We start from the raw sequence: 21,048 nt of genomic DNA on the forward strand, positions 1-21,048 counted from the left end.
TAAAATGTTTATAGAAAAAAATATTTCAATATCGATACTGTTGTTGTTCTTCCCACTATTGGGAAATTATGGAAATAAGTAATTTTCCCAATTATCCCATGTCCATCTAACCTCCCTCCACCCACCCCCCCCCCCCCCCCCAAAAAAAAAGTTGATTCAGTGCATATGAGAATTAGGATTGTAACTTAGGTTATGTTTTCTTATCAGAATATTACACAGAAAGCCTTTCTTTATCCAGTATACCTTTCCCCCCCCCCCCCCCCCTTTGTTTTTTTAGTGATTGGACTGTGGTCATGTGGAAGCCTTTGTTTAAGCACAAGGGAAGTGATACCACAGCTCTGTCTCTTTTTCCTAAAACTTTTACTATAGTACTGATCTTTGAGGACTCTGAGCTTGGGTCTCAGTAGACATCAGCAATGCCTTGTAAATTCTCATTCCTACAGACCTCAGACCTCATACTACTTGCATCTCTTTCTGTTCACCTGGTCTAATTTGCAGTTCTAGATAAAGCATCAGATTTTCTTGTAATCACTGAAGCAGAAAGTGTGTCTCATTATAATGCGTGGCTCCCAGCAGCCCTGAAAAAAAGTAGTAGATAGAAAACGCCCTGTTCCTTAGAATTAGTGCAAGTTTGGGTGGAGTAAAAGAGCAGTTCTGTGTTGAGTTTAATGAAGTCAAGGTTTCACAGGAAATGTTAAGTATGGGTTGTCGTACATTGTTTCTGCACAAGCTAGCACAGGTACTTGCCATTTCATTCACTACCATTTCTCGATTTGTCAGTGCTCTGAATTGCCAAGTATGACAAAAATGTTGGAGGGCAACTTACAGTGTTCATGTGAGTTCAGTTAGAAGGCAGCAGAATCTGACATGGAGTTTGCTGGAAGATAAACCTCACTGATTTAATAACTGAGGTATTTTATTTGTATGAACTTAAAGTGACCTGAAACATCACTACCTGTAAAGTGATTAATCTTAATTAGTGTAAAACTTCTTGAGTGGAAGGGGTAGCTGCAGTTCAGAATGATCAGCAAATTCTCTTGTAAATGTTTTTTGTTTTGCATATTAACCCAGGATGTAATTTCACCTGTCCTAAGGTGACCACTATGTCTTAAGCAAGGAGATATAAATAATAGACTTACTTGCAAATCTCATGTTGAGATTCATGTTCTATACAAGGTGCTGCGTATGGTGATTCTGTGTAGAAGATTATTACATTGAATTGTTGTATTCTTTAGTTTCATATTAGTGTATTCTGGATAGTAGATAGCACAGTGGATTGGCATCTTCTGGTGGAAATGCCATTCTAAGTCATAACGTCTTTCTGACAGCAGAAATGGGATCACTAAAATTTTATGGATAGAGAAGTGATTTACAGAGAAGTGTGGTATAATAAGCGAGAAGGCAATTGGCAGAAACTTGTGCAAGATGTTTTTACAGTAAGTTAAATTTGTTTACTGCTGTTGATCGATTGAGTTCCTGTGTTTCAAATATTGTTAAATCATTTTTTGAATAGAAATGGGGGTACGTTTTAACCTGCATGTGTCTGAATCCTAATCTTAACATTTTAAAGGTGGCGATACATGTGAGTATCTTCTGTCCAGTGGGAGATTTCTTGGAGAAAAAGTATGGCAACCCCACAGTTGTATGATGCATAAGTATAAAAATAGGTAAGGAAACTCATGTCTTCTGTTCATCTGCCTGGAAAGAAGAGTTGTTGTTTGACTGCAGCTGTAGTAATTGCAGTGTCATCTGTTTTTCACCTCATAGCTGATTCTCTAGGCTTTCAAAAATACGCAACATTTATCAGAAGAAAGTCTTTTCCTTGTACATTATTTGTGTGTCTACAGTGTTTACCATAGTTGTATTTATATATAAAAATACAAATAAATGTTGGTGATAGTAGTACTGATATATGCTATGGAGAGCCACAAGATACTGCAAGAGACTGCATAGCTTCATATGTCACTCTCAGATTGCTGGAAGGGAAAATGCTGACTTTATGTGTAGAATCACAAGTAAAGAAATGCCAAATAATTCCACTTTTTTTCACCTACTAGTAAGAGAACTTTATTTTTTAGAATTACAGTGTATATTACCATTTTGAAACTACTGTGTTTGTAGCACCACAGAATAGGAAAGCCTGCTTGGTTGTTTGCCTAATCACATTAGCAGAAGAGTTAATTTTCATTTCTGTGCAAATTACACTAAACTTTTTATTAATTCAGCATGTTTAAAAAAAGATTTACCATTCCTTAGAGCTGATTATAATGCTTAGAATTATCTATATTGCTCTGTAGATTTTCTAAAGACTTTTTCCTAAAATATAAATTTCCTGTAACGTGAATGTTGTTGTTTTGTTTTACAGTGAAGCAAAAAATTGCCTTATAGACAAACACATTGTGTTTATAGGAGATTCTAGAATTCGACAGCTGTTCTATTCATTTATAAAACTCATAAATCCTCAAGTCAAAGAAGAAGGAAATAAGGTGAGCTAGTTTATTTTGATGATGGTTTTGTTTATTTCTTCCTAATTTACCTCATAACTCTTCTCTGAACTTCAAAAAAACCAAGAAATTATATTGTTTGCTGGCCTAGCCATGAGGAATAAGAGCCACAGAAAGGTCTTTTGGAGAAGAACAAGATTAGACCAAGATAATTGTTTGGGTACTAATGAGATGTTTGGAAATCTGAGAAGTGAACTAGGAAGCTCAAGAGAAAGCTTGCGGCAGTCTGGGAATAAATTAATGAAGCTGACTCGTCCCATAGCAACTTCATATTTGGCTTCTTGATGAGAAAATGATTGCTCCTTTGTGTGTTTTTAAATAGTAGTAATTCATGGCTTATAATTTGTGATTTTAAATGTCAGTTAAATTGCTGATCTAATCTGTTCATAAAAATCCTTGGGGCAATGACAGATTTCCAGGTCTAACTAGAGGCTGAAACTAGAAATAGCTTCTGGCCTTATCTTCCTGTTGATTGCTGCTGAAGAGCTGTTTGAATTTTATAATGTGAAGAATGTAGACTGCAGCTTGCAGGCTGGAAGCAGTAAGAAAGGATTTAGCTGTGTCATTTGTTGAACAGAATATTCATTTGTTTTGCTATATTGTGCTGCTTAGGTGTATCCCTTTATGGATGTATGTGAGGGAAAAGACGTGTCGCTTTCAACTGTAGATCAGATTTGTCAATTAGTACTTCTGTCGTTTAGTAGTGCAAGCTGGAAGCTTTTTCAGGAGGCAGTGTGCAGTCACACTTTCACTTGCAAAACAAGGTGTTTGACTGATTGAATAACTGTTTTTCCTAGTCTCTTGGTTAGGTCAAAGTTGCTGTCCAAAAGTGAGGATATGATAGAGTGCTATAATTGATTTTTAAGTCAAGAGGTATCTTTTGTCAAGTATTTATGAAATCAAGATCTCAGTTTGTAGAAGAGAAACACATTTGTTCTTTTCAACCAGGATTGAAACTAATAACTGTATTTAGTAATATTTAAAGGAGGATTGTGTATGCAGTATCTGACTGCTTCCTTTGTGATTTCTTACAGTCTCACTCAGCAGATTTAATAATACATCCCAGACTTTATTTCTGCCTGAGATTATTTTCTTTTATTCTTTAATTAAAGCCATTTTGGTTGTTTTGTGCAAAGAAGATGGGCAGATGAAAAGGAAGGCTAGGGAAAAGGAAGCATAAGAAAAGAAGGGAAAAAAAAGTCTTAAGTTTTTCTCATTTTGGGAGTCTAAATTTAGGAAAATATTTTATATCTTTGTAACAGAGTGAACAGAAAGCATTTCAGACTTTGTTGGATAGATTTCTCCCAGGAAAAATAACCCTACATGCGAGTAGCTTGTTTTATCAAGAAAGTAACATAAACATTTTGCATGAGTATACTGACAAGTTTATACAAGAAAAATCCTTTCTACTGAAGATAAACCTTTGGGTGAGAGCAAATTAACATATGAATGTAAATATTTTTTTTCCTTCTGAAAGTTTGTCTTACTTTGGTTTTATTGTTTTGGGTATTTTGACAGCATGGAAACATCCCTTTTGAAGATAAATCTGCTTCAATTAAAGTGGTAAGTTTTTATCTAGCATTAAATTGCAAGCCGTAATAATGCATATTATTATTTCATACTGTGTAATCCAAATTGCAGTTGGAGCTGGACTTCTAAAATTTCCACAAATGCTGTAAAAGTCAAAAGAAGCTTTAGACCATCAACATTCTTCACAAATTTTCCACAAAATATATCGGAGCATATCTTAATGTCTTATATTTTGAGTATTCTTTGAGAGTCTTTGGCTTTGAGTATTCTCTGTTAGCTTTGGGCATAAGCTCTGGAAGCGTGTATAATTTTCTTTTTTGTCAGATCGTATAATTTGGCCTTCCCAAGAATAGCTTTTGCCAGGAAGTTTACTCTTCCACTGCTGTAAGAATATGTATCTGGGGCTAACTTACTTGGAATGGTAATTGTCATAATTGCCATCAAGCTCTCTATGCTATCCCAACAAGTATGCCTTCCGCTGTTTTTGCGTGGAGAAATAACCACAATGTTGATTATAATGTGGATATTTAAAAAAAGAAAACAAACAAAGTACTTGAGGGTAGGTTTCATGAAGGACTCTGTTCTCCTCTGCGCTGGCAGTTGAAGTGGTGTCCTCAATAGCTTTCTTTGCTTCCCATGACAGCTGTCAGCAGCGCTGGGATTCTGCTAGTCATATATTTGTTTACCCCCTGGAGACAACTCATTCTCTGTTCATGAAGACCAAAGAAGCAGTGTATTTGCTGAGTTGTCTGCAAGTGAGTTTTCAGTACCTGTTTGTGTACATGGTTAAGATTTAGGGTACAGAATAAAATTTTACAGTGTAAGCCCATGGCAATTTAAGCATATGCTGTCCCACTCTGTTGCCCTTCACAGACTGTTCCTGTGTTTGTGCTATAAGTAGCCCTGGTACAGCTGTGGAGTGGGCTGGTTTAGGAGTCGATTCAGCCAAAAACTTACATGGTTCCTTTTTGGTCAGGTCTGATGTGTCTCATCATACGGTTATGTGAATGCTGGAAAAGAGGGGGCAGAACACAAGGCAGGACAAAGGGGACAAAGCAGTGTGATTTATGTTGGTGTAGCCTGACACAGAACTACATCTTCAAAATTCCTTAAGCCTTGGTAGGTGTCTAACCACCAAGATTTGAGATGGCAGGTTTGGGCTTTTGAGAAGATGTCTGGGTAGTTAAGACTGTGTTCCTAGTCTGCTGCTTCCTTGTTTTAATGCCATATTTCTATTGACGTTATTGGCGTGGTAGCTGAATTTTCACATGCAGAATGGCTGTGACCCAGTAATCTAAATGTGGAAAATACTTGACCAACAAAAGAGAAAATCACTGGGAACAAGTGGAGTATTTAATATTGCCCTTTCTAGTCATCGTACTGACCCTTTTGTCCTTCAGCCACTGCTGATTTTGTGCCTTGGTAACTGTCCTGGTTGGATTTGTGGTTTGGTAGTTTTGAATCATTGTTCAAATGATTGTGCCGTACAGTAATAGAGTGAACCTTGCCATTGAACTTTGTTAAGGCACACTTTTACAGCATTGTATTAAAACCGTTTTTGCTAATACCTTTGACAGTGATTCTTTAAGTGATCTAAGTCACCCATTCGCGACAAGATGGTTGCCTGATCGCTCACAGATTCCTGCTGCATAGTGAATTGACAGTAGTCAAGGGAACTTAGGTCTGTGCAGGTGGAATACAGAGATTTCATCTCTGCTGATAGTGTTTCTGCATCCTGCATTATGAAGTTTCCTCACAATAATTTCTGTGTATGTAATCCCTGCCGTTTCACTTTAATGTGTATTTGTAGTCCTTTTGACAGTTCTGCACCTGAGGAGTAACTGGACTCTAGGTAGTCTCAGCTTTACCTGGGAGATTTCAAGCTATCAATCACATTATGTAAAGTTCTGGAAGAAAAAAAACCCTGTTGGTAAAAACTTTGGGAGATTGAGCAAAAAGCAAGGTGTAATAAATAAGTTATAGATGTGAGCTTGGTTTTAGCACTGATTGCATTGAAAGCTCAATGACATCCCATTTGGCAGAAGCGAAAAAATTACCTTCTTGGTGAAATCCCAACTCCTGAACTACAAATGAAAATGTTGTCTTTTTCTCATGGGGGCAAGGGGGTTTTGGGGTGTGTGTTTGTTTGTTTTTTCCTGTTTTTTCTCTTTCTGTTTTCCATGCTAGACCAAGATGTTAGGCTTTTCATGCAAACTATAAAGGAAATCTCACTTTGGGCCAAGTGTTTTTCCTTCACAGTTGAATGGATGGCAATTAGTTTTGGTTTTGTATTTTTTGTTATTACTCTGCTGCTGGATTCTTTAAGCTTACAGAGTAAATCTGCATTTATTTTACAGGATTTCCTGTGGTATCCAGAAGTTAATGGCTCTATGAGGCAATGTATCAAATCTTGGACTGAGGTTTGTCTTAAAAAACTGTTTATTTTAGGAAAATCCAACAACTGACCGAGGACTGTGACCTTTCTTTTTTTTTCATACACACAACTATAATTACTAAGAGTCCAGCAACTGCAGCATATCACATATATTCAGTCAGTCATCTACCAGATATCTAAAATTTGACATCAAAATAGTGAAAGGGTGATGTTTACTGGTGTATATGTTTCTGGCCATCTCCTGGTCTCACAAGGATGGCTTCACTTTGGCCAAAAAAACCCAAATCAAACCAGAGAAACCCTGCTTCCGAGGAGCAGTTTGATTTATCCTATTAAGAGCTGAAAGGATTTTACTCTGATGTGATGTTTCTCTTCCTCGGTGTCTGCAATGGCTCCTCTTTTATGGGACCAAACATTTTTGATCCTTATGGATCGCTTCCAACTTGAGATACTCTATGATTCTAAGATTTTATATTTATGTTAATTTGAGTGCTTCAAACTGAAGGACAGTGGCAATTTGGAAAGTCAAGAATGCCTTGATTATTTTTTTTTCAATATTTCCCTCAAATTACATATTATTTATTTTACATGTTTCAGTTATGATATAGGTTGTCATGTTATTCAGCATAAAATTATGTATATAATTCTGATAACAAGTAATATGTTTACAGATTGGCAACTAAGTTTTTCTTGTTTCTTCCCTTGTTGACTTTTAAAAAGCCTGGAGTTATTTAGCAATGGCCCCCAGTGATTCTTTTGCTACCCTATTTGTCATTCTTGCACAAAACCTTCCATCAAGATAGCTGAAGTTATCATTCATTTTTCTTTTTCTGTGATTACTACAAAAATTGAGAGCTGCTAAACCCTTGCTGTGCCAAGGGAAAACTCATACTGAGGTGATCAGCACTGTCTGTTTCCTTGTACTCTTCTGTTTGAGTACATATTCTGTTTGAGTACGTACATTCCTTGTCCTAGACATAACTTTCAGACCAGAGCAACAAGGGCAACAACTGTGCATTGTCCTTGTTCTGTTTTTGCAGTGGGTTTACTTTCACTTCAGTCAGTAGAACAGCCTAAGCAGATGTTTGAGAAAGCTGAGAGACACTGAGAGAAAAAGTACTTTGATAGTATGATCTACAGTTTGGTTGACCTTAGGAGGAGATCCTTCGGTAGCTTTTAAAGAGAACTGACGCTGCTAAATTGATAATGACAGTAAGTCATCTTACTGATGCTTTGCACTTTTGCAGATTCTGTTACGTGAAAATTCTGGTATATCACAAATTGGTGTTCTCTGTAATACATCTACATTCTGTTCTTTTGTAACCATTAACTGATGGACAAGTTGAGTCACAGTTAATTAAGAGATGAGTCTTAATTAACCTGCTCAATATAATAGTAATTTGTGACTATTTTAAAACTAATTTCCTTTTACTTTGTGTCTTAGGGCTCTGTGGCAAAACCTCATATAATTGTAGCAGGAGCTGCCACGGTAAGTTATATGTATATGGGGTTTTTTAGTAACTAAGGAAGTTCTAGTACTATAACTTTTATGCTCTGAAGTTGGTTATGTGATGAAGTTGCTAAACCCAATTTATAATAAAAAATACACTCTCAGTGAATTTCCTGTTACAACAAGTAGTTCTAAAATATCAGATATATTTTATTATAGGTGTGCGATGTACAGTACTTGCTTTTTGGCAGCAGTACTGGTTCATAAGCATTGATTAGCTTCAGCCTAGCTAATAAATAAAGTAGTTTCTTTGTTGAAGTCAGATTATTCATTAAAAAAGTTAAATAAAAGTACTTGCATACTAACTGAGGTGCGTTTTTAATAAACTCTTTTCAGTCACAAAATAATGCTTTTGAGTATGGCCCAATCTGGAATGCTCTTTTTGAGTGCATGTATTTCTTTTGGACTTATATGGGCAAACCCCTGAATTTTACAAGAATAATTCAACAACCAAAGAGATTGCACTTGCTGAATCTCGTTCCACTGGAAGTTTCCACCACTGCTATGAGCTGCAGCATCACAGAAAACAGGACTGACAAGGACCTGAAGAGGTCTCCTAACCCGTCAGTTTGCTACAAGGCAGGATCAGTTATACCTGTGTTACGCTTGCCAGGAGTCAACCAATTTAATTTAAAACTTCCAGGGAAGGAATTCAACAGCCCCCCCTAAGTAGTCTCTTGCAGTACTTGGCTGGTACTGGGAGTCAAGAGTTGAACAACTGCTCATCTCATTAATTCCACATTTAATGTCCCTTACTTCCAAATATTTTGGAACTGGAATTTGAAAGGAATTAGCTATTATAAATTCATACCAGCTTAAATGTAGAGGGGGAAAAATGTGTTCCATTTTAAACAGAATTCTTTGAAAGCAGTTTGGTTTAGAGACAGTTCAGGCATTCTACCAGTCTGGAAGCTCCTGGGCATGCAAATCTAGGGTAAATTCCCCTGGTTTTAGGGGAAGGTCATGTGTGTATGCAGACCTCCACACATTTCCTGAGGGATCAGAAATTCTCTGTTTTCTGACAGGTGAGACCCCCAAATTCTCTTCCTCTGTAGGATCCACATAAATATTTGAGCTTTAGGGATATTAGTAAGCCTAGAATATCTCTGCTCAGTCTGAGAATCTAGCATGAGTCATTGTATTTCACACAGAAAATCCCATTATATATGGATAGTGTTCTGGCATGCAGAAGGTCAGGTTGCAAAACTACAGGACTCTTAGTTAAATAATTCCTTTTACTCATATATATACATTAGCCATATCTTCTTGTTCTTTGTGGACAGCAGGAGATATGAACCAACAATGTGTATGTGATGCTTAGGTCTTTATAACACCAGTATATTTACACGAAACATTAATAGTGATATCTAGAGTTGGCCAAAGGTAAACATCCCCTATTTTAAGGGACTTGCAGAAAAATAAAGTGCTCCAAAAATCTGACACATCAGCAACGTTACCATGGCTAGCACTAGTGTGGTAACCTGCTACTAGATTAAACTTGTGTGTGCCCCTGGGCTTGTCAGCATTTTGAAACTTACCTGTATCTTCAACTTAGCTCTTGTTTTTGTCATGCTACTTTGGTCCGGATATGTCTGTCTTAAGATGTCAACTGCATAACAGTTTATAAATAGAAGTAAAGTCTGAAAAACTGGAGAAGCTCCAGCTAGTACAAAACTCATTTGCTTGCTTATTCTCTGCAAGGAGATGCTCTGAGAATGTCACTGCAGTGCTCTGCTGATTAGTTCCTGACTTCCTGTTGAACAGATATGCTTCTTAAAACATCTATTTAAGTACTGTAGGTATTTCACGAGTAAAGATTTAGCTACTGGGATAAACTGCTTTTTTTTCCCAGAGTGTGAGTTCTGAGAGTAGCTGCATGTTACTTGGTTTCATGAAGTATTCATTTATATTCAATAATACTCTCAGGAAGTAGATTAATCAGTGTACTTGGCTTACATCAAAATTTTTATGTAGATATTTAGAAATAACTAGATAGTTCACGACATTCAGGCTATTTTTTTTTTTAACAGATTCTGACTAAATCAGTATAGATACAGTAATACTTTTAAAAAATGCTAAATCTATTTTTCCTACAGTGTGGGAGATTCTTTTCAGAAGTTAGAAGAAATTCTTGCGTGGCTATAACATTCTCCCAATCATTTCATATAGAAGATTAAATCAGAAATTAAAACGGCTCTTTTTCTTTTCTTTTTTTTTTTCCTTTTTTCTTTGCAGATATCTGCAAAACAGATGGAAATATTGGAACTCAGTACCACTGTCAAGTTTTGTTTGCATGCATCTCTTGCTGTGGTCAGTTTTCCTAGAGCAAAATCAACCAAATTGGCCATGATTTTTATATAATGTGACTGGCTTTGCTACTTCATCATTGTTCGAAGTCAAGGGGCTTTTAATGAAGTAATCTAATTTATGAAACATCAAATATACATTAAGTTGAATATTATGTACTCTGCATTTCAGTGGTCTGTTTGAATGTAATTATCTGCCTAGACAGCTGCTTGATCCAAAAGAAATTTTTTAGCACTTTAAAAGCAGAGACTAAAGAAATAACCTAGCTTTATAGGAATAATGAAAAATAGCTACTAACGGAGCAATGGAATCAGTTAATTAAGGGTCCTGAATCTGTCTCTTTATTTCTCCAGTGGTCTATCAAGATTCACAATGGCAGCAACGAAGCGCTCACACAATATAAAATCAATATCACTTCAATTGCACCTCTTTTGGAAAAATTAGCAAAAAGTAGTGATGTTTACTGGGTCTTACAAGGTAAAGTAATGAACAGTAGGTAACAATTTGTGCTGTCACTGTCTGTTGAATAATTATCTTGTAGGATATGGAAAACTTAGTCCATGCTGCTTACTTGCAGAGTAAAAAGGGTGTTGGTTGCATTCCAGTCTGGCCTTTCTTGCAGCCTTAACTAGCTGGTACCTAACTAGCTGTTACTAGCGATGGAGATTTTAAAGCCCTCTCAGGAAAACCTTTTGCCTTCTGAACCCTTAATTCTTTGTTCGCATACTCTCAGACTCAGTATGTCAGGTCTGTTCTCCCTGTGCTGTGCTCCATACGTGCCTCCTGGGAGTCAAGAACAGTCAAGAACACAAGTGCATAAAACAGCTGTATTCCTGTGTTTGTGTTCAATTAAATTTTCAGATTACATAAATAATAGGAAAGGTTCAACAAGTGCATCCTCTATGTGTGTCTAGAATTAATAGACACTGATGAGTTAAGCACTGACAAGTTAAGATTATAAGCCAGAAATCATGGTTCAAAATGTCTGTGATATTTTTATCATGCCACCAAGCTTACATTCTTTTGCTTTTCTTCAATAGAACTAAGACATGTCTCTGACACTGAACAATGAGCTCATAGGCAGAATGTGATCCTGATTTTATCTGCCATAGAATATAGCATTTTAGATTATCATCATCTCAGTTAGAAACATAGGCAGATTTTGAGCCCTGATAGGAATATGCCAAGCTGTACGCTTACAGTCACATCCAAGTTCCTATCAAAGATGGTTCTAGAGGTTAACCTGAACCAACAGATTAATCTTCTCGCATTCCTTTCAAAACCATGTTTATCTATAACAGAAGCAGTTAGCTGTCAGACATGTCCCAGTGTTCTGTTGATAAAGATCCAGTCCACTGAAGTAATCTCTGAGCTCTTCAATGGAACAAATAAGAGGAAGAGCAGTGTGTACACAGAGTTGTCTAGACATTGATTGTCTAAAAGTAGGCATTGAGGTAGCTAAAGTAAGTCAACTTACAGCCTGTAGAACGTGTTTCACCAGAGTTATGAACATCAGTAGCTTTTCATAGCAACTTACTGATCTCCAGCTGACCTTTTGATCTAGAGCCCAGTATAGCTTTCTGTTACTCAGTATAATTTCTGAAGCCTGCAGGCAATTAAGTGATGTTCCATTCTTCTGAAAAACTGAAAATCTGCCATCAGTTAAAACTGGAATCAACAGGAGCAAGTGGAATATGCTTATGGACTATGACTTAGAGAAATGAGAAGCTGGTTTCTTCTGCAGTACCTAGAGGGTTTGAGAGAGGGGGGTGTGTTTTTTCCATGTGTCTATTCTGCTGCCTACCTTCTGTCTTTTTGGCTTTGGGGTCTTTCCTTGGGGGATTCCATTACTGAGAGAAGGCATAAGCAGCTCTGTACTCCAGCATTATACGCTCTTCATGGGTTTGGGGAAATTAAACAGGCATTCCTGTCTGTCTATATATATTCTAATATGTAAGTGCATGTGCATGACTAGCGAATGGTGATAAGAACATTTCATCATAAACAACTCCTGTTACTACTCCAGTTACTATAACAGTCACTCATTCCTCATTGTACATTTTTTCCATGCCATTAAACAATTGTGACTACCTAAATGAAAGTAGCCTGTACAACTTGAGCTAAGTATTTGTCAAGTAGAAGATTAATGTGCCCATTCTTTGTCGTTTCAAATTCAGACCCTGTTTGTGAAGATATGCTGAGTGAAAGTCGGAAAATGATCACTAATGAGAAAATAGATGCTTATAATGAAGCAGCTGTTCGTATTCTGAACAGCAGCTCCCGAAATTCCAAAGCTAAAGTTAAAGTGTTCAGTGTCTCAAAATTGATAGCACAAGAAACTATCATGAAGTCTGCAGATGGCCTGCATCTCCCTGAATCAAGCAGAGATACAGTAAGTGTTTTTATCACTGGTCAACATTAAAAAGTAATAATATTAAAACAAGATTTTAAGTGAACGTTCTGAAATGGTAGATAAATGAATGTAATGAGGACCTGCACGTTCTTCAGGAAACTTTGTTCAGAAGATCTCAATAGGTGGGAGGGCAGTCAGTTACATAGGATGTTTAAAAAACATAATAGCAAACACATTAGCGTGTGGCTATTTTAAAATAGCTGTTAATCTGCTAGATCTTTTAGATTCTCAGTGCAAACTTTGTGCCTTCATTTACATAAATGAGTTAGAGTGATAATGATTTGTAAAGCAGTGCTAAGAAGTCAGTCTTAAATTTTCCTATGTGCCCATATAATTTTGTTTAGTAAGGGGTATGAAAAGGGTAAGAAAACACACAATATACACCTTCCTGGTTGCATGGAGTGTCACTGACTTTATTTCTTGTTTTATCTTTAACGTGTGCGCGTGTGTGTGCGCACACGCCCCCCTCTGAGCTTGTCAGTCTGCCTTTCTTGTGACTGAGCTCTCCTGCCGTGTCACTTTTAGTTCCAACCCTTTGCAGGTTTCAGTTACCATCTCACCGCAGGTTTCAGTCTCATTGTCATGTTTTAGAGACTTTGATTACCATGCCCCTTTAGGACCCAAGTTTGTGAGCTGTTTTTCATTTATAGTCCATTTAGCTCTTTATAGCACCTTTTACGGCCAATAGAGAGAACCCTCCTGTTGTAAGGATTAGGATTAGGTCTTTTTGCTGACCTCAAGAAGCTCAAGGGTTTCCTGTTTGGAAGAGATATTTTGCCTGTGCTGTTGAATGCAACTAGGTATATGGGGGTACTGTGAAATATTATCTGTGTAATGATAAGGGAGAATTGCATATGTTTTATGTCAATGCATGATCTAAAATTTCTTATGATGAAAATGTTAACTTTTTTATTAGAGATTAATTGACAAAACTGCCTATTTCTTTGACAGAATGCAATGATTCTTATGAATGTCTACTGCAATAAGATAATGAAGCCCATTGATGGCTCCTGCTGCCAGCCTCAGCCTCCTCTCACTCTGATACAGAAGCTAGCTTTCTGTTTCTTTACTTTGTCCGTTATTGGATATTTAATTATCAATTTAATTCATCGGAATAATTTTCGGAAGAACAAATCATGCACTGATTTGGAAAGTGGAGAGGAGAAGAAACCTGCCATCAGCTCTCCTAATGTTTCTACTTTAGAGATGCTCTTACACTCCTTCTGCAAACTTGGTCTAATCATGACCTATTTTTATCTGTGTGACAGAGCAAATCTTTTCATGAAGGAAAATAAATTTTACACACATTCGTCTTTCTTCATACCAATCGTCTATATCTTGGTTTTGGGGGTATTTTATACCGAAAATACCAAAGAGGTAATGATCGTGTTGACATCCTACTTAGAACGTTGTTTCCCAGTTTGAATGTAAATAACTAATTGTTAAATATTGAAAGTTAAATTTTCAAAGTCAGTATAACTCAACTGCAAAAAATGCACTCGTGAGCAATATAACATTTGCATGGAATTAGATGCAAAAGCTTTTTGAAAGCATACGGGTTATGAGCGCTTTTAGCCATTGTCACAGTCAAATTTGAAGTGAGCATAGCTCAGATACAAGAGAGTGTAGAGCATGTTAAAATCTGGTAGACCGGTGTCCACTAGTCTTTTACAATTGAGACCTGTTTACCCATAAAGTGGTTTATTGTTTTGAACTTTTTCTCCTCATTTTGTAGATGTTCGTTGTACTTTTTGGAATAGCAACACTCTTGTTTTGTTTTGCATTAGACTAAAGTGTTAAATAGAGAACAGACTGATGAATGGAAGGGCTGGATGCAGCTTGTTATTTTGATTTATCATATCTCTGGAGCAAGCACTGTAAGTGATCTGAATGTCATATTTTTTTTTAAGTGGGAATGCAATTTGGCTATGTTACTTCAAAGGAAAGATAGTGCAAATGCGTATTAGAGTTGAATAAAATGAGTAACTCATGCTATCATTCCTGTAGTTTTAAAAATGGTATTAGCAGAATTTAGTTTTTGTCTCTGTGTTAAGTGTAGATTTCATTGGTAAGAGCATTTTATGCATTACTTAGCCAGTGAAAAAATACACTTGTGTCCTTCAATTGGAATACTACGTTAGTTTATTTTTAATTGCTAGCAACACTTCATTTTTATGTTCAGAACTTGAAACTGCTGAAGGTAAGCTTTCAAAGATCCTTTCTTAACTGGTTACAGAATTGGAAGTTGTAGAGCAATAAATAGCAGAAACTCCTTTTAACATCAGAGAGGTTAGGGCAACAGAAGACTTAGGAAGAAACAGGGAAATGCAGCATAATGTTTATTTTCTTAGTTAAACCTGATTTACTGCAATGCAGAAAAAGTATAAAATAGGGAGGAAAATCAAAAGCATTTACGTGGCCATTTATAAAAGGTACTTTACTTTTCTCAACAGTTTTTGCCTGTGTACATGCACATTCGAGTTCTGGTTGCTGCATATCTGTTCCAAACAGGTTATGGACACTTCTCGTATTTTTGGTTAAAAGGGGACTTTGGTGTATACAGAGTGTGTCAGGTAAGAATATCTACTTACTGTTTTTATACAGCAATTTGTTCAGATAACAAAATATCCATAATACAGCTGTACTCCCTGAGTAATGGAATATGAGATTACTTAACCATGGTTTGCACATTAAAAATGGCTGTTGTTTCTATGTAATCTGACCTGTTTAATTGGTAGTGTTTAATACAAACATACAGCATATAAATGATACTTGCAGTGTAAAAAATGTAAGTATGTAGCCTTTAAATTACCAGGACAACTATTTTCCAATATAGAGCAATGGAGTTTTCATGGCAGTAGCAATTTGCAATATATAATTAATGATCCAGGCAGGATGGCTGGCAGTAAAGGGGATATCATTGACAATGAATTTGTTTGCTGAATCTTCCTAGATTTATTCTATAGTCACTGGTGAGTAAGATGTTTACATGGATAGCTGTGGTGTTCCGAATCGCCCTCTGGAACAGCATTTCTCCAGTTACTATTGAGAATAGATAGGTGGTGTGAATGTTCTCATCTGCTCTACCCTGTTGGCAAAAAAAAATTATGGCTTCCCAAATTAGCCATTGGAAATACTTCATTTTGCTTCTCTTACCTTGTTCTTATAACATCAAGTCTGCTCCATGTTTGGATTTTCCCATGTATTTGGTTTTTTTTAATTATTAGTATGTTTCTATTAGAGTTTTCTTTATACAAGTAGATGAATGTTTGGTGAATCCGTGAGACAGTTGTGTACAGAATTTCTTTTTTTGTCCTCTTCTGTGAATAAAGGTAATTACTCAGCAAGTTATTCAGCACATTGGTTTGCTTGCTCCCAGCATGGCAGGTCTTTATGTAGATGGAACAAATGTTGTCTTGTCTCTGATTTAAATTGAAATAATTTCCACTTGCTTAAATTGTGACAGCTTTTAGTTTTTGTATGCATTTTGGATTTTTTCCTCACTTGTTGGTGAAATGAAATACTTTTTGGTTGGTTAGTTGGAGCCATTAATAGTGTCCCAAAGCACTTGTGGTATCTTTCTTTCCTTCAGATGAGTCATCTTTTGGATCTGTTAAAGAAACTCTTCCTGTTGCTATTTTATTAAGTATCCAGTTGTTTTGCATTGAAGCAGATTACTAATACATGAACAAGAGGCATCACTGTAGTATTTGTTACCTCTTTCAAGATATAGCAAAGTATCACCAAATCTTGTACATTACTTTTTCTTTCATTCTCAACTCAGAGTTTGTTGGGTTGGTTTTTTTGTTGGGACAGTTCTGTGTAACAGCATATTTAACTATTTGATATATAGAATATGGTCAGAAATACCACACCCCTCTACTGTTTTTCTTTAGAAACAGATGCAAATTTTACAAACATATCAGATATATCTGCTTCCTTTGAAAAACAAATATGCAGGGTTGGGTGGGTTTGTTTTTTTTTTAATTTAAAACCTGGTGGTTTTATTCGTTCAAAAGCCTTTTCACTTACGGGTTTGAGTTTTCAGATCAAAATGCAAAATGGGGAGAAAACAAATACTTTACAGTCAGCTATATCAATTCTATAGGTTGTTTTCTTTTCCAAAGACAGTGTGTTAGAGCCTACATTTGTTAATAAAGAAAATGAATTTTCACCCCATAACAGTACTGGAGAACTTACCTATTTTTGTGGTTTCCCTCCCAGGTTTTGCAGTGTGTGCTGTAGCAGTTTAAAAAATAAAAATAAAAATAAATCTTTAATTGCTGTTAAGTGTTACATTGTCATGTAACTCAAGTCATCCTGCTTATTAAAAGTATGACTACAGCCTAGCTGCAGCACTGGTAACAACATTACCGTGGCTTCAACTGAGCTGGCCCAGGTGCTATGGGAGTGAAAGCAGAGAGGCATTAACAGCATCCAGCAACTGGAATACTCAGTCCCTAGCCTGGAGTCAGTTCTGTTTTGCCCTATTTTCATTGCTATCTCTACCAAAGTAGGAGAGCGTAGGACAGATCCAGTTCTACATAATCAGCCTGCAGTCTTATATTGTGTTATTGATGTTGCTTGAGATACTTACCCGTGTTTCAACTGACATACAATCAGCACGTGAGATGTAAAATACAGAGATACTTTCGTATAGTGCTAAACATGTCCCCTGACTCTCTTAGCTTTGCCTCCCAGTTTGTGTATCCATTGTCTTCTCTCCTCTGACTCCTTCCAGGTTTTATTTCGTCTCAATTTCTTGGTCGTGGTACTGTGCATAGTGATGGACCGACCTTACCAGTTCTACTACTTTGTGCCATTAGTCACTGTCTGGTTTATGATCATTTATGCCACCTTAGCTATATGGCCTCAGATAGTCCAGAAGAAAGCAAATGGTAAGATTTTTTTTTTTCTCCCCTTCTGCTATAAAACATTTGCATGTTGCTACAAATGATAACCATACAGAAAACAACATTGTTAGTACATCTCAGTCTCTTTTTAACGGCCAGAATATGTTAAACAGCTGTTCACAGAAATATGTTTTGTCATAGATGAATTATATGTCAGTTGAAAAATGTAACAGCTGATAACTACAGTCTGTCTCTGGTTACAGTCATATTAGAATACTTTTTAATGGGTTTTGACCATCAGAAATGCATTTTATCAAGAGTTGTAATATTACTGGATGCAAACTAAAAACATACATAGGTTATGCTGTCTGTGCTAGCTGAGATTGTTGCTGCAGTGTACTAATGGGTACAGCATGAACAGTGAGCGTTTACTTTCCCATTCTGCATTGCCAACGTGTCTCATCCGTCTTCAGCACTAATTCTGCCATATCCTGCCAAATAAGAACTTGGGGTTTGTTATATTAGTATCTTAGATTAAGTGAACCATTAAAAGTACATCTTGTGATATGGATATTTAGAAAAAAAAACTGAAGTGAAAACCTAGTTTATTTTATGCATTGCAGTTCATTGAAGAGCTGTCATCATGTGGTAAATGCTTATTGTTTAATTCACCTAAGTTAGAACTAAAACCTCAAAAGTCTTCGATCCTCCTTCCCTATTGATGGAGTAATATACCAATCTTATAGTCTGCAGATATGACAATGAAATATACCAAATGCATGCTAGGAATAGATGCTGCAAAAATATAATTGGAGAGTAGTTTTACAGGATATCTTGAAGGCAAATAGCTCCAATATTTTTTTTTCTACAAAGGCACTTCTGTTCCAGATACAGAGAAATTATGATTGTGTACTTCAGAGCAGTAGTGTACTGTGAAACTAGAAAAATTTTCAGTGAGAGCTTTCAAGTGTTTATGTCCCTGTTTACAGCTGCCAATGTATATGGCAAGAGAGGGAGATCATCTCTGTTGCAGTGTTGAGGCTTGGGTGGAGCTTCGTATCAGTCGACAGCTTTGAGGGGCAGTTTCTCAGGCTTGTCTTAACAAGATATTTGTCCTCAATGACCTGCAGTTGAGCTTTGGAGTACAACTGGTACCTCAAAGTTTAATAATATATGCTCTACTTATTTCACATGACAAAAGCTGTTGGGCATTTTGTTTTACCTATTTACATTCACCTAGAATAAGGACTGCATTTGCAGAATTTTTGGGAAAGCAGAGGCTTTAAAATAGTGTTTCTGTTTGAACACCTAAATTCTCTTCTTTCTGTATGTATGTTGTCCCTGTTTTAGACATGAGGCTTAATTTAGGATTAATAGGTTGTTAGTTGCTGTGAATGTTTACTTTAATCTTTATTTTAATTTAATAGTTAACTAAAATTTAATATGTAAATATAGATAGTGATAAAATATTGCTGGTAATATTTGAACATTTATTTTTTAATGTATCTATTACTAAGCATAGCTACACTAAATAATTGGCAATTGTTATTTAATGTGTCCTCGGTTTTGCTATTGAAAAATTGATGACTGTATACTGATTCATTTATTTCTTCCTCAGGGAACTGTTTGTGGCACTTTGGTGTAGTGCTGAAACTGATTTGCTTACTGACATGTATATATTTTCTGTCATATTCTCAGGTTTGTAAATTTTGACTCTTTTTATCCTTAACAACCTAAGAGTACATTACCTGTCTCTGCTTTTTAATGTGCTCATAACTTGTATGTTTGTTCCTCTATCATAAATACAGAAGAAAAAAAATTGAACCTTTCAGTTTCTTTTCATATTTGAATTGGTGTGGATGCTTGAAAAACCACAATTCTGTATCTTACTCATTTGTTTGTAATGCTTGATGTGTTTTCAGTATACTGCTACAAATGTAATAAATGCAAAGGTCTATGCTTTGGTTTTGGGGTGGGGTTTTTTTGCTTCAAACTACTGGGTTTTGCTAGCATATGGTGATACATGTGGTCATATGGTGATAGGAAGATCTGGGTCTCTTAGAGACCTGGTGTTGGCTTTGAAACCTTATCAAAAGACTGGTTCTCATGCTAAATCAGTGACTTACTGCATGCTGTAAGTATAGCTGACAGAAAAAGGGCAGAGTTTGTCACTCTAGGATTTTACAGGGGGGCGTGTGTGTTTTTAATCCCTCATTAGTTTTAAGCCTGTTGAACTGTAGTCTTCTGTAGAGTATGCATTCGTTATCCCAACATGTCAGTGGTTCTCTCCCTTTAAGCTTGCAGTACAAAATGGAAGGCATGCCTATACCTTTATGGGAAGCAAAACTGAAACCCTCTCTCAACTGAAGAAGTATTTTTGGGGTTTTTTTTTTCCCCTTTTGTAGGGGGGAGCGCCTTCTAAGGAAGCCTGTTATTTTGGTAATGCCACATAGCTAGTGAAATAGGGATGTGATAATACTAAAAGACAGCATATTGATTTAAATTTAGTAAATATGGTTGACGTCAGTGTTAATGCTTTTGCTATGTTTATTTTTTACAGGGCGCATTTGAGAAGATATTTTCTTTTTGGCCACTGTCCAAGTGTTTTGAACTGAATGGGAATGTCTATGAATGGTGGTTTAGGTGGAAGTTAGATCGCTATGTATGTAACATTTGCATAAATTTATACTGGTCTTTTAAGTGTATTTTTTAATTTGGGGGGAGGGAGGGTTGTTTTCCTTTTCTCCAGAGAAAGCAGGAGTTTGTCCCAGGGGATTGTTTAATAGAAGACTAAGCTGCATCCGCCTTACTTCCACAAATGTCTGTCAAAGCCTTGCTTAAAAGACGGATGTTGATTTATTTGCTGCTGGATCCTGCTTAATTTGCTTTTAAAAACTGAAGTCATAAAATGACCTGGATTTGTCTTTTCTCAGAAATTTTACTACGAAAATTTAACACCTGTAGCACTTCAGGCTATTGAAATACAAGGCAAATTATTGTGGTGACTTTCTTAATAATATTTTTTGAAAGCTGTATCAATTAAGGATATATTTCTTTCAAGGTAACCTTTAAAATACTTATAAAATCAGGGTTTTGATGCCTAAACAAGCCTACTCTTGCACATATTTTTAAATGGTTTTCTAGTGGGAAAGTGCTTTCTTTCCAGTTACTGACCCTACAATGTAGGGGAATAGAACAGGGAGCCATTGGTCTTTTTTTTTGTCGTCTTGGTAAGGTGAGTGGAGTTTCTAAGATGGGAGCATTTTTCTGCTAACCTTATCGTTAACGGGATCACTTGCATTCTTCTCCCTCTGGCAGTCTTCAGGAACTGAAATTTGCAGAGCACACAGCTGTCACATCCTGGGCCGCTTCCGTCAGCAGTGTGCGCTGCGTTGCGATGTTTCAGACTTGGAGCTTTGTTGCTTGAGAACAGTGTGTATTCTGTGATGCCGCTGAAGAGGAGGTCCCAAAATAAATACAGAAGACAAGTACCACATGGGCCTGAAACAGTGTCGTGTTGCTAGCTAATGAGAACT

The 21,048-nt window shown here is 36.5% G+C and overlaps 1 protein-coding gene across 2 annotated transcripts in view; it reads left to right on the forward strand.

The window, feature by feature from the left end:
- CASD1 (CAS1 domain sialic acid O acetyltransferase 1) overlaps positions 1 to 21,048 on the forward strand; it is a 34,279-nt gene that overhangs the window by 7,539 nt on the left and 5,692 nt on the right. Inside the window, exons 2-14 of one of the 2 annotated variants that reach the window (XM_075704645.1) lie at positions 1,571 to 1,667; positions 2,366 to 2,486; positions 4,023 to 4,067; positions 6,392 to 6,454; positions 7,874 to 7,918; positions 10,600 to 10,723; positions 12,424 to 12,638; positions 13,611 to 14,036; positions 14,447 to 14,536; positions 15,113 to 15,232; positions 17,401 to 17,557; positions 19,131 to 19,210; positions 20,073 to 20,174. In XM_075704645.1, coding sequence (XP_075560760.1) covers positions 1,571 to 1,667; positions 2,366 to 2,486; positions 4,023 to 4,067; positions 6,392 to 6,454; positions 7,874 to 7,918; positions 10,600 to 10,723; positions 12,424 to 12,638; positions 13,611 to 14,036; positions 14,447 to 14,536; positions 15,113 to 15,232; positions 17,401 to 17,557; positions 19,131 to 19,210; positions 20,073 to 20,174 — 1,685 coding nt within the window. Of the gene's footprint in view, positions 1 to 1,570; positions 1,668 to 2,365; positions 2,487 to 4,022; positions 4,068 to 6,391; positions 6,455 to 7,873; positions 7,919 to 10,599; positions 10,724 to 12,423; positions 12,639 to 13,610; positions 14,037 to 14,446; positions 14,537 to 15,112; positions 15,233 to 17,400; positions 17,558 to 19,130; positions 19,211 to 20,072; positions 20,175 to 21,048 lie in introns of those variants that run through there. The other variant, XM_075704646.1, reaches the window with a different exon arrangement.

The sequence above is a fragment of the Pelecanus crispus genome, chromosome 2, assembly GCF_030463565.1.
Source record: "Pelecanus crispus isolate bPelCri1 chromosome 2, bPelCri1.pri, whole genome shotgun sequence".
NCBI lineage: Eukaryota > Metazoa > Chordata > Aves > Pelecaniformes > Pelecanidae > Pelecanus > Pelecanus crispus.